This window comes from Myotis daubentonii, chromosome 6 (assembly GCF_963259705.1).
Source record: "Myotis daubentonii chromosome 6, mMyoDau2.1, whole genome shotgun sequence".
NCBI lineage: Eukaryota > Metazoa > Chordata > Mammalia > Chiroptera > Vespertilionidae > Myotis > Myotis daubentonii.
In genome coordinates this window covers 13,065,788-13,080,325 of record NC_081845.1, presented here as the reverse complement: position 1 = coordinate 13,080,325, position 14,538 = coordinate 13,065,788, and the positions used below count along the sequence as shown (strand labels likewise).

The 14,538-nt window shown below is 40.2% G+C and overlaps 1 protein-coding gene across 2 annotated transcripts in view; it reads left to right on the top strand.

Annotated features, from left to right (window-relative positions):
• The window catches only part of MAN1A1 (mannosidase alpha class 1A member 1), a 155,615-nt gene that overhangs the window by 85,783 nt on the left and 55,294 nt on the right, over positions 1-14,538 (top strand). For both annotated transcript variants that reach the window (XM_059700208.1, XM_059700209.1), the window contains one exon: positions 11,346-11,440. In XM_059700208.1, the coding sequence (XP_059556191.1) occupies positions 11,346-11,440 (95 nt within the window). The remainder of the gene's footprint in view (positions 1-11,345; positions 11,441-14,538) is intronic.

The following is a 14,538-nucleotide window of genomic DNA, read 5'->3' as shown; positions in this document are numbered from 1 at the left end:
CCCAAGTTTTCTGTCCAGCAGCATCACCACTTAATAATTTAAAATGTTCACCTATCAGCTGACATAAAATTTTGAACTCTATGCCCAAAGGTACTTAGAGGAATCAGTGTAATCTACACTAATAAAAGACAAAGATGCTAATTGACCATAACTTAGCTACACCCAACCCACGCCCACCAGCCAATCAAAGCAACTATATGCAAATTAACCCAACCAAGATGGCGGCCAGCAGCCATGGAGCTGGAGCAAGCAGGAGGCTTGGTTGCCCTGGCGATGGAGGAAGCCAAGCTTCCCGCCTGCTCTGGCCGGCTGTGGCCTCCACAAAAGGCAACAAAGTTTCAATTATAGAAGCTAAATAAATCCCAGATACCTGCTTCCAGCCAGCCTCCACTGGGAGCTTGGGTGGCTGGGGGCTGTGGCCAGCCTGCAAACAGCCATCAGCCCCTCGCCCAGACTGGCCACGGACCCCAGCAGAACCCTCCACCCTGAAGGGGGTGTGGCCAGCCTGAAAACGCCCTCAGCCCCTCACCCAGGCTGGCCAGGCACCCCAGTGGGGATGCCTACTCTGAAGGGGCTGTGGCCACCCTGCAAACAGCCATCAGCCCCTCACCCAGGCTGGCCAGGCACCCCAGCAGGACCCCCCTCCCAGAAGGGGTGTGACCAGCCTGAAAACAGCCCTTAGCCCTTCACCCAGGCTGGCCAGGCACCCCAGCGGGGACCCCCACCCTGAAGGGGTGTGGCCAGTCTGAAAATGGCCCTCAGCACCTCACCCAGGCTGACCAGGCACCCCAGCGGGGACCCCCACCTGATCCGGGACACCCTTCAGGGCAAACCAGCCAGCCCCCACCTATGCACCAGGCCTCTTATTATTTATATAATAAAAGGGTAATATGCAAATTGACCCTAACAGCAGAGCGACTGGGAATCACTGGTCACTATGACACACACTGACCACCAGGGGGCAGACGCTCAATGCAGGAGCTGCCCCCGTGGTGGTCAGTGTGCTCCCACAGGGGGAGCTCTGCTCAGCCACAAGCCAGACTGGCAGCTGCCAGTACAACGATGGTGGTGGGAGCCTCTCCTGCCTCCTCAGCAGCGCTAAGGATGTCCGACTGCAACTAGGCCTGCTCCCTGCTGGCAAGTGGACATCCCCCAAGGGCTCCTGGGCTGCCAGAGGGATGTCTGACTGCTAGCTTAGGCCCAATCCCCCGGGGAGTGAGCCTAAGCCCACAGGTGGTCCTTCCCCGAGGGGGTCCCAGACTGCAAGAGGGCCCAGGCTAGGCTGAGGAACGCCCCCCCCCCCAAGTGCACAAATTTCATGCACTGGGCCTCTAGTATATAATAAAGGAGATTTTACGCCGAAATAAAAAACCACCAGTTTGCCCTAGCTGGTTTGGCTCAGTGGATATAGCATCAGCCTGCAGACTGAAGGATCTTGGGTTCAATTCTGGTCAAGGGCACATACCTTGTTGCAGGCTTGATCCCCTGGGGTGCATACTGGAGGCAACCAATTGTTGTGGCTCTCTCACACCAATGTTTCTCTCTGTCTCTCCCCCTCCCTTCCACTCACCCTAAAAATCAATGGAAAAATACCATCAGGTGAGGATTAACAACAACAATAACAAAAACTAACCCACCAGTTTAATAGTATTAGATGCACAACCAGATAGGTTTCCATTTACTTAAACAACAACAAAAAGATTAATTTATATTTGCCTTTTTTTTTCAAAAAAGAAAAAAAACCTATGTAGACATGGCTATTTAGTTTATTTTGTAAATCTGCAAACTATTACTGCTAAATAACATACTAATTCATTGGTTTTTCATACCTATAGAGTTTATAGTTCAAGTTATGTCATCTGACACAAAAAGGGAACATTTCCTGAAGTTTATTCCTGTCCCAAAAGATAGATACTTCAAGCCCTGATACAGACAACTGTTTACAAAACTACCCCAACTTAGAAGGAGAGCAACAGTGAGTCATCTTCACTGTAATGAGCTGATAGCTAATCACAGGAAGAAAGAGCAGGACCATAGAATCACAGGACAAAGAGCAGACATGAAAAAGCTCAGCAGCTTTTGGTCCATTTGTATGGACAAAAATGCTAACATCTTTCAGTTATTCCTGAGGAAACCACTATCTTATAGCAAAGAACAATGAAGATGATAGCTATTGTTATAGCTCTTCAAAAAGCACTTGTGCATTTAATCACATTTAAATATCTTGTGATTTGGGAGAATGATTCCCTATTCATATACCTAGAAACTGAGGCACAAAGGGGGTTAAGTGAATGTTCAAGATAAGACAGCCCAGGCAGCCAATGACAGGGCCCCAACTCAGAGTCTGCGTGTGATGCTGATGCTGAGTCACCAAGACAGGATCCCTGCACATTTCACTAAATCAAAAGAACTAAACAAGTTTTTGGAATCAATGCAAAGAAAAAGGATAAACTATAAACATTTTAATGCTCTTTAGCAGTGAGATTGGGGATCTGGAACAATTCACTAACATAGAATGCCTCATAGCCCCAAAATCCCCGGGAATCATAATATACTTGCATAGATGAGGCTGCTATTTTCTTCCTCTTACCTTTCTAATGAACAAAGGTTTCCCAAGTGCAAATTTTGTATATTCCAAATGATTTGTGCTGTTTACCTGCAAATGTAATAATAAACAAAACACTCCTTGTTTTAACGCTATGATATCACATATTAGCAAGCTCTATGTGGGGGATTTCACAAATTACGTTAGAAGTCATAGCTAGATAGGGTACATGCTTTCATAATTCCTGTGTCTTTAGCAGGCATGGTTTATTTTAAATTTATTTTTTTTGTATGAAATGTGGGTTCAGAAACTAGTTGGCATACTTATCTAATGTTAAATGTTATTAACAGTATATTGCATATTTTTCAGAGCATCATGTTGGTAACTTGCCCATTTTTTAAACATAAATTGAGATAAAATGAGCAGCTCAACAACTCATTTTTGAGCACTGTGTCATGGTTCGGACTGTTTTGCTGTTATTTACTGTTCTTGGGCTGCTACGTTAGGAGTTAAAGCATCTAAGATAACACAATGTGGGGAACACCTCAGACTAATTCTAAGCACAGGAACTAAATAGCCTTTCCTCTCCTTTTCTGTGCACTTTTAACTTCCATACGGAATGCATGTTAGAAGAGGGACAGTTTCCTGTCATCATACTGTATTATTTTTCCCAGCTTCCCCCTCTGCACCATTTATATCTACAACAAACTTCTTCTTTAGGAGACACTTTCTTGAAGGACCCTAATTATTTTTCAAGCTATTTCCTCTATCAGACAGCCAATATAATTTCTTGGTGTTGTCATTTATGTATCTTTGCCCCTTATCTCTCAGAAAAGTTCCATAACCAATAAGAAGTGAAATTACCCATCTTCATGGTGCAGAACTAGTGAGCAGCAGGCCCGAACTTGAACTTGGGCCTCCTGACTCCCTGTTCAGTGTGTCCATTGCTGCCTTGACCCTAGCTTCTGCTCTGGGAAAACATAAACAATTTCCAGGTGTAGGTAGCATTGTTTCTGCATACCTGGATACTGGTGTTGTCTACCTTGAACAACAGGCTGAAAATTTCCCCAGTTTCCTCTTCATTTTTCATCTTGCTCTCTTAACTTTAGAAAATCTTGCCAACTCAGGAACCAGGGAATGAAATCAGAGCCCTCAGGGGGAAAAAAATCAGTGTTCATTTATCAACATTTATTCATTGTGAGTAGGGGATAGCATAAAAGCAAACTTTAACAAAAATTAACTTACTATTAGTTTTTCATAAAAATAAGTATCTTTTATAAAGATAGTTAAGTCTAAAATACCTATTCACGCCCTAGCTGGTTTGGCTCAGTGGACAGAGCATTGGCCTGCGGACGGAAGGGTCCTGGGTTTGATTCCGGTCAAGGGCACATACCCAGGTTGTGGGCTCCATCTCCAATAGCGGGCGTGCAGGAGGCAGCCAATCAATGATTCTCTCTCATCATTGATATTTTCTATTCTCCCTCTCCCTTCCTCTCTGAAATCAATAAAAATATATATATTTTTTAAATATATTTTATTAATTTTTTACAGAGAGGAAGGGAGAGAGATAGAGAGTTAGAAACATCGATGAGAGAGAAACATCGATCAGCCGCCTCCTACACACCCCCACTGGGGATGTGCCCGCAACCAAGGTACATGCCCTTGACCGGAATCGAACCTGGGACCTTTCAGTCCGCAGGCCGACGCTCTATCCTCTGAGCCAAACCAGTTTCGGCAATAAAAATATTTTTAAATAAATGAATAAAATGCCTATTCACTAGTGTATTCTGCATCTAGATTTATGAAGTATAAGAGTATTTTTCTAGTGTTTAAGCTTTGTGCTTTCATACATTAGAAACGCAAGTCAAAGGTACAATTATATTGTTTCTTCCTTTTTTTATATATATATTGTTTCTTCTTAAGTTTCGACCCAAGGTTACTGGCAGGTTAGCATGCATATCCTTTCTGTTTTGAATAAACAAGTTGAGGAGATCTTAGCGCTTTTATTTTTCAGGAAAATGAAGGACACTCTCTTCATCTAATTGCCTAAAAGCTAAAGACGGGATTGTACTGAATCACAGGGAAGAAAAACAAAACAATTGAAAAAGTGTTCATCTCATTAAAACTTATAAACTTGAAAAAAATGAAGTTCATAATGCAATTTGAGAAATAAAACAAATAAGTATTTTAATTTTAAAAATTTCAGTTTGGGATTTTAATTAATTAGAGCGAAAATGCAAACATTAATAGTAGACAGCAAAGTGAAGATGTGCACACATACCCATACAGGGAACTCACCAGGGGAGTCCCTCTACGTCAAAAGAGGTACAGGTATCTGAGGCGGCATGAATCCTGCACTCCCTTGGCTGTAGCTACCATCATACCATCCCCTATGAAAGCCCTGAACTAGAAGAGGGCCTCTCTGAACCTCACTTTCCTCAACTACATATCAAATTATGGGAATAGTTGACCTTGGCTGGCTCTTCGAGCTGTAAATTTCTGCTGTATTAATTACTTTATATGTCTTTACTTGAATATTTAACCTTCAGAGGTTCCACTCCAAACCAAAAAGCCAGAGCAGCTCAATAAGTTGGTTGAAGGATTAAATTTGGTTCATATTATGTGTGTTGGTTGACTCAGCTAACACTATATGGGTTATTTCCGTTATTGTGCAGCCAGATATTTACCATTTCTCTGGCATCGTGCACTGAAAGCTTTTTGTAGCAAAAATGAGTACTAGGTAAAGTCTGCTTTTATTAATGGGGAAAATCGGTGTTTGATCTTTTAACAGAGAAGTTTTCAGCGAGCGCATTTGAAGACAGGTTTTCATATTGATTGTGCATTTAAACCGAAGCATGCCTGAACTGAAACCGGTTCTTTCCAGCACTGTCTGTTCTTCTTCACTTCTTCTCTCTTAACTCTTGGCTCTGGCATGTAAATATATTGTGCAGTTCTTCAGGGATCTGCAAACTAGTAAAGCAAGGAAAGCCATACATCTTGTTTTACAGCCTTGTCCAATCCTATTTGTAAGGGTAGAGTAAAAAGATAAATGTTTTTATTTGACAGATTCTAAAATCTGAAGTTTTTTAAACATTGATCAAAGACTGTGATGATCTTAAGTGTAATTGAAAGATACAGTTTGGGTGTAGTTACTTTGAAATTCTTAACTTCAGACCATAATTGTTATCTAAACCTCTTTGTGAGTTGCATGCTTTAAAGATTATTTTACAAGCTGTTTCATAATATTTTACCACCACCCTTCTTTCAGCATATATTAGTTTTTATTTTTACCATGAGTGAAATTAGAATCTCTCTTATGCAGAATTTTTCTGGAGATTCTTGTTGAGTCATAATATGTTTGCCCATCTGAAACTGATTGGGGAATTGTGTGAATACCCTACTTAATTTTAATGGTCATTTTTTTAAAAATCGAAAACATCTATTGTCAACATGGATTACATTTTATTTGCTGTCATATTTCATCTTGTTCTTGTAACTTTGTAAAATCCTCTTCACCAAATATAAGTACCAACAAACCCTGGAAATCAAGACTGATGAAGAATCCGGTGGCAATTTAGCACTTATCTTCATAAAACATGAGCATAATTTTGCTCTTTTGCCAGTCTCATTTCAGTACTAGCTTTATGACTTCTGGATACTAGGTTTTCTTCAGTGTTAAATCAAAAGCAGAGATTACGAGCCCTGCTCTCCCATTTTACTGGGGAAACTGAGAACCAGAAAAGTTAAGCGACTGGTGCAGGCCTCCCATTGAAGCCATGGGAGAGCCGGTCCTAGCAGCACATGCTGGCTGGGGCTCCGTGCTCTGTCCATCATGCCTGCCCATTTGAAGGCGTGCTGAAGTACCATTTAGTGTACTTCTTGTGATCATTTGCTTTCCAGCACATTATCCAAGATGTGCTAGTTAAAATTTAACTGCCCTTGAGAATGATTTGTGACATTTCTCCTTTATTCTTTTAATAATATTAACTTGATAAGCTAGTTTGGAATTTTATTACCTTCTGGCCATGTTAGCTAGAAAGATGTTCTCTTTGAGAATCTAGATTCTTCCTCTCTTCATATCTCAGGAGAAGGTAAATCAAACGTGAAGAATTGGAACTGATTCCTGCTCACATATGATGTCATTAAAAGCATCAATAGTTTAATGTTAGAATCCAAAACTCTTTTGTAATTGTGCCCAAGACTCCGGAATACGTGACATAATTATTTGCAGATAGTAGAAACCAGTGGAATGGGATGGAGCGATTTGCAAACACTGGGATATCAGTGGTTTCTCATTAGAGTGCCCCAGGTATGTCTATTTATTAAATGAACATTTATTACTGAGCACCGGTTACTTTGCTAGATGCTACACACACCACCACCACTACCAAATAAGGCGAAGTCCATGCTTTGGAAGCTTCCATATGAAATGGAAATTAAAAAGATGATATGATAAATAATAAGTGAAAATGGCCAACTTTATGGGGAGTTATTGAAAAAGACCTCTCTTCAAAAGGGACTATTTAAAGGGATCACTGAAGTTAAGAACAAAACAGGAAAGTGGAGAGAAAGAGCATCGCAGCCAAAGGAACCAGTGAAGACAAAAACCTTGAGACAGGAAGTGCCATTGTTTCCTGTTAACTGAGAATATAAATAACTTCCCCCAAGCTACTCACAGAAATACTGTGATATCAATACCTTTAAAAACAAAATGGCCTAGTCTGCGGTGGACATGTATAATAGGCAACGACGAAGAAACTGAGGATTTTTTTCTCTACTTTTAGAAAGAAAATTACTTGGGAATAAAAGAAGGAAGGAATATATCTTGCTTTCTAAAATCAAAAGCTGCATTGTAGGTGTTCACAGAAGGAAAAGATCTTGGCCTTGGCCTTGAATAATAGGTGAATTTGTATGGGCCAGAAGGAGGCAGAAAAGGGAGTTTCAGAATGAAAGAATTGTGTAAATAAATATACTAAAGGTGGTAAGCTGGCATCACCAATAAAAACAAGGATGGAGGTGTTAAATAACCTTATTGTGGTAATCATTTCTATATATATCAAATCATATTGTACACAATGTTGTATGTCAATTATATCTCAGTAATGATAAAGCTTGGGAACATTAAAAGACAGATAATAGAATGGACTGAACTTGAGTGAGTGCTTGAGACCATGAGACTCAAGCTAGAGTCAGACTGGTCTTTGAGAGAACAGAAGATAATAGATTAATGGAGGTCATTGAAAGGTCAGTAGATCAGTTTTGACCTGATATTTTAGACAACAGAGGGAATCTGTATGGTTTCTTGAACAAGAACATTGGATACTAAAAAGAGAAAGTGGTAGACTTGATTGGAGGACCTTCTTTTCCATCATGCCATTTCATTGTACCCAGCGATGAAAATATGGATTATGCTCATATCATGGAAAGGGAATGAGCTATATATGAGACATTTCAGGGACTGAAGAGCAATAAATCTAAAGTCAAAATGCCTGCACTCTCAAGCCCCAGGGACTCACTGTCCATGTCAGTGATGGAACTGGGGAAGTTTGCCTGGGACATTAAATGATTGATTTCATCTTGGACATGTTAAGTGTCAGGAGACAACAAGACACCCAAACTGTGATGTGAGCACAGAAATAGAAGTACAGAACTAAAGCTAAACTGGGATGTTGAATTTAGGAATTCCAGCAAGTGATAAGAACTGAGTTATTGAGAACGAATGCTTATGATTAAGAGTGTATGTATTGGGGGAGGGTGCACACACTCACAGAGCTTTAGTAGAAGGTACGAAAACAGCAGTTGGGTAAAGGCCAAGACCAGAAAAAATTTCAAGCAGTTAAATAAGGAAAGTTCTTGGGGAAATACCGTTATTATCATCACTATGAAAACTACAACTAGCCTTTTAGAGTAGTTGCTATGTATTCTAAGATCTTTAAATGTAATAATGTGTTCATTTCTTTCCACAACCTTTAAAGTAGTAAATGCTATTGTTATTCCCATTTTAAAATGATGAAATTTAGGTACAGGGAGATTAAGCAATTTGTCCAAGATTACCCAATTTGGAGAATGTTTTTAAAGCCTGAACCCTTAACTTACCTGCCATAAGATTATACTATTAACTATGGTGTTTTAAAAGCATAGTTTGACTTTTATCTCTTATAAGTTTCTTGAAAAAGAGTTAATTTACAGTTTTAAGAAATTGGGTTGAAACTAGAAAGTCAAGAGATGGCTGGGCAGTAATTGGGTAATCCCACACAGTAGAAAGAGAACTTGGAATTCTCTAGGGCAGCGGTTCTCAACCTGTGGGTCACGACCCCTTTGGGGGTCAAACGACCCTTTCACAGGGGTCACCTAAGACCATCGGAAAACACATATATAATTACATATTGTTTTTAGGATTAATCACTATGCTTTAATTATGTTCAATTTATAACAATGAAAATACATCCTGCATATCAGATATTTACATTACGATTCATAACAGTAACAAAATTACAGTTAGGAAGTAGCAACGAAAATAATTTTATGGTTGAGGGTCACCACAATATGAGGAACTGTATTAAAGGGTCTCGGCATTAGGAAGGTTGAGAACCACTGCTCTAGGGTAAGGCAGAGGAAGGAGGAAGAATATATCCTTTGGTCTTTTTTTTTTTTCTCTCCTTGCTTTCCATGCACTGTTAGTTGTTGGAATAGGAAATTGTCTACTTAAAGAGAGTTGTAATAATTTGTGGAGGGGAAACATGGTACCTCTATTTTTTTAGCTATTTCTATATACTTCAAATGCCTGGACTCCAGAAATATTAGTTTATCTAAATCGATTGCCAATCAGAGTTTTACATTAAACACACTACTTTCTTAATTTTTATTACTAAATGAGAGTGGGATTCCAAAAGATTAGGGTCTCAGAAATAAAGCCAACATTGGTGTTATGGGGTAGTCTTCTGTGTGGGAGTTCATGTGCCCAGGTTTCTGTGTGATGAGACTCAGGTCTTGGAGCAGGTGCTGTGGACTGGAACCCACCCTCTGGAGAAGCCACACTGACTGCTCTATTATTATTTGTTTAAATATATATTTTTATTGATTTCAGAGAGGAAGGGAGAGGGAGAGAGAGAAACATCAATGATGAGAGAGAATCACTGATCAGCTGCCTCCTGCACCCTCCCTGCCCCCACCCCCACCCCCTCCCCGGCTAGGGACTGAGCCTGCAAATCAGGCATATGCCCTGACCAGGAATCTAACCGTGACCTCCTGGTTCATAGGCCGATGCTCAACCACTGAGCCACGCCGGCCGGGACATACTGGCTGCTTTGACAGCTTTCATTCATGCTTTCCCATTGGCTGGGAGAGGACTTGCTTCTATTCTCCATGCTTTTCAGGGCTCCCCTAGCCTTTCTCGCATTTCCCTTGTTTGAAAAAAGAGGCAAAAGAAAAGTGTGTAGTTCCCAGCCTCCCACGCTCAGCACACCATGTGACCAGGAGAAGGGGGAAGGCACCTGCTTGCTGCCACAGCTGGAGCAGTGCTTCTCCAATGACTAAATTAACTCAGTGCTTTTCTTTGGACCAGAACTACAAATGGATGTCAACCAGTTAATCTTCCTAAAGCATGATTTTCTCCAGCGAATTGGCTGCTCAAAAACTGTCAATATTTTTCCATTTTAACAGAATAAAATTCCTAGCCTTTCATTTATGACCTTCCATAGTTTAAGCCAACGCTGTCGGTGTGTGCCTGACCTTATTTAGCAGCATTCCCCTTTACTGGCCTGTTCCATTTCTCCTGCAGGTCCCCACTCACCTCTGCCTGTGTTTAGACCAATGCCTTCAGGGATGCCCCCTCCACCTCCCACCCTCACCCCAGTCTCTGGCATTATTAGCCCCGCGTACGTGCTGCATACAACCTTCATGGAAGTGCCTCTCCACCACACAGCCTTCTGAACTCCTAGACAATTTTATCTCCAGCTCCCGTGTATCTGTGTTCTAGATATGTATTTTGCATCTATTATCTTCTTTACCAAATCCTGGGTAGAATCTGTACCTAATTTAACTTTGTATCTTTCAAATCACTTACACTTACCATTAGAGGAAATTCAAACTGTCGAGGGCTAAGAGGACAGACATATCGATTACTTACAATAATATGTCTTTTTATAACTATTTTTTGTGGGTGTTATTTTTATTTTTTTATTAATTTTATTGGAGTGACATTGATTAATAAGATCACATAGGTTTCAAATGTACATTTCTATGATACATCATCTGTATATTGCATTGTGTTCCTACCACTCAAAGTCAGATCACCTTCCGTCACCATATATTGGGTCCCCTTTAACCTTTACTACCTCCGTCCCCCTGGTCTTCTTTCGCTGTGATCTCATAAATACGTGAGGACCAGATATCCTGATTTCTAGTCCACTACTTATCCACCAATAACAGTGGTTCTCCTCCTGGCTTGCACATTGGAATCACCTGACATCACCTGAGATGCTTTAAACTATTCTGATCTGGAAGCTCCAAACCAGAATCTCAGGAGTGCAACCCAGACATCCATATTATTTAAAACTCCCATGTGATTCTAATGTGCAAGCAAAATTTGAATAAATGTCCTATAGCACACATGGCCCTTGGACCATTCTAGCTTTCCTAGATAATTATATTTATTTGGGAATTCTTTTAATTTCAGAAAATTTTAATTTTTTTCACATGTAGAAAATTTTAAAGTAGAAAAGTGCTAGATGAGAGATAGCAGTATAGTACATTTTGTTTTGCTTACAACCGTAGCTTACTTGACTGTTTAACTTTTCAGATATTTCGAGAGAAAGCAGTGGAACTTGGGGTAAAATTGCTACCAGCATTTCATACTCCCTCTGGAATACCTTGGGCATTGCTGAATTTAAAAAGGTAAAACTCTTCATTTTTGACAACATATTTTAAGTTGAACTAGACAGTGGATGGATGATTACTTGTATGATGTCAGCCTCTTCCACCATTGGGAGTCTTGGCATCTGTCCTTGTGTTGGAAGTTACTAGTTTGTCAGTGTCCCATGGCCTCAGATGGGTCCTTGTCATGGGATAGCATGACCCCAACAGAGTCATCCAAGCCAGGCATGATTTGAGGTTTTCATTCTCATGGTGGCATTGCATCCGAAAAACTGTCTCCATAGATTCCAAGAGCACCCCATTATCTTTAAAGCTCATGAAAACATTTGAGAGGTAGGACACTTGGACTAATCAGATCTCCCACGCAATGAGACTGGGAGCACCTGAGGCTGCCCCACCCACAGGTACAGGAGGGAGGGGACCTGCTCCACTGACCCAGATCAAACCAACCCTCGCATCGCACTTGGGTGGAGAACACCGGTGTGACAAGTCCATGGGAATGTGGCCCCAAGAAAAGCCTGGGCTGAAGACTGCCTGGTGTTCTCCCAGGGAATAGCTTGAATTTTCACGATAGCTTGAGCATTTCGTTAATAAACAATTTTGTCTTGAGGTTTCTTCTTAACTCCTTCTTCCCCATAAGTAATTAATCGCATATGTGCCTCTTAGTAATGATAAGAAAGGTAATGATAATGATGATGAGGACTGTTTGTAAAATCATAAAATACGAAGCTTTGTTACGGACATTTCGTACATACTACACATTTAATGCTCACAACAATCCCATGATATCAGTACTGACGTTATCTCCATTTTACTAACAAGGGACTCGAGGCACACACAGATTAAGTCATTTGCCTGACACCATGCTATATATAAATGGTAGGACTAGAATATGTACTTTGATGTTTATGCACACATGATATACAGGCATTAATTAAACAGCTTTCTTGTTTTATAAATGCCAAGAAACTGTACAGGGTGGTTTGGCAGGATTAATAGAGATTTCTTCTTCATAATTTACTTTATGACATTCTTTCCTAAAATTAATTATGAAAAAATCATCAGTTAAATGTCATGCAGTAGTTTCATTTGTGTGTTATATATGTATGCCTTGAAATGATTATGTTTATAATCGTCGGGGAAGGGGGGGTCCAGGGGCAGTGATGCTGAGGCAGTGAGGTGGGAAGAGACCACATGGCTGGCCCATGTTAATAAATGAGGTAGTTCTCTATTATATGTGATATCGCAGGATCTGTGTCCCTCTTTAAGGGGCCTAAGGCTTTCTTTCTCTTTGATCTTGAAGACCAAAGCATGTGCTGCCACAGGTCTCGAGGCTGTGGCAATGAGCTTGGCTTAGAGGCAGCATGGCATTTATTGGAGTTTTTTTTTAACTCACGTAGACCACCTATATTACCTTCTATATCTTCAGCCTTTGGATTTATAGACACTATTCTGACCTAGAAACTACTGTATTCCCTGAAGTAAGATCTGGTTACAAACACACTGTGCACATTTAACACATTTTCCCCTACCTGGTAGTTCTGAGAAAAATGATGGGGGCAGAACAGTCCACGGAGCTAATTGGTTACCAAGAGACCTGGTTCTAGGTATTTTATAGGTGCTGTAGGTTTGTCTTCAGAGCAATCCTTTACACTCTCCAGGCTTATTTGTAAACTGGAAGTTAGGCTACTTTATTTGTTCTTTTGTGAAAATGTTCAGGTTCACAGGCCACTTTGAAATTCTGCTGAAACATGGCTCTCTCCTCGAAAACTGCATATTCCTGAGTACACATATTTTTACAGTTTCCAGAAGCAAAACCGTGCCTTACTTACGACCCAAGGACCCCAGGTTGAAAAGACTGGAGTGATTGATCACTCCAACCCTCTACCCTAGGATTTCACAGAAATAGTTCTTGTTGTTTCCTGGAAGGTAATGAAATTAGATAAAAGGCTACTAAAGCTAATAGAGAGACATGTGGGCCTATATCTTTGCAAAAAATCAGTCAGTTATTGTAAGGTGCTGATATCATTTAATTAGTTCTAGCCTCTCTTGAAATAAGCATAAGAAATTGGATTATTTTAAAGCACACTTAACTTTACTTAGTGTTTATTTCTAATAGCTAGAGGATTTTTCCTTAGGAAATCTGTCCTTAGTGTACAGTGGAGGGTTTTTTTTTTGGTGCATAAAGAAATGCTTCTAGAAACTATTAAATAATGAATCTTCTGTGATCTTTCCTATCTGTGCTTCTTGAAAATTCATTAAATGGGGCATTCAAGTTTTTCTTAACACCTTATTTTGCATTTACAGTGTTTTATATGGATGTTATTGTTCAATTTCAAAGATTATAGAAAAATTGGATGTGGTGAAAAATAATGTGCCATTTCATTTATGTGTTGTCTAATGTTTTCAAGTTAAACTAGAGGAAATCAGGTAACTGTTTGACAGCTGATAGGCAAACTTTTAATTTCTTCCTGGCATCCTGTATGAATTTTTTATTATAGATTTTATCCACTCTCAATTCCACTTACTAAATAGCAGTGACTTGCCCAGATTTATTTTACACAATAAGCCTTAGCAAAATTATTAGTAATATCATTTCACTAAAATTCCTCCAATCCCTTTGCCCAACCAAATCCACCCATTGAGTCCCCTCGCCTTCCAGCTGTGACGCTGATTTGGGAGAAAACATTTCATATTTATCTGCAATAATTACATTTCAGGATACACTTTTGATGTCAACCTAGACATATATGCTGTTTTATCCGAATCTGTGTATGTTTACAGTTTGGGCCAGGGGATAAGGGACAGCTACCATGGAGCCTCTTTGCTATGTTTTTGAAGGCTGTCACCAGCAGAAGTTTCAAAGAAGAGAAGAAAAAACATGTCTGGCACAAGCACATTTTCTTAATTACTCTCCCAGAATAAGGGAGTGTATGCCCAAGAGGAAAAAAGTGCTTGAGGATGCTGTTTAGAATAGCTGTGTGTTCACTGTTGACTGGCTTTGAAACTCTTGGCAATAATAATGATGGGAGAGGCACAGAATATGCCATCTATAATATAATTCGGCTCTTCCCTCTCAATTCTGAAAATAGTTATGGATGCTGCTCTTTGCCAACAAC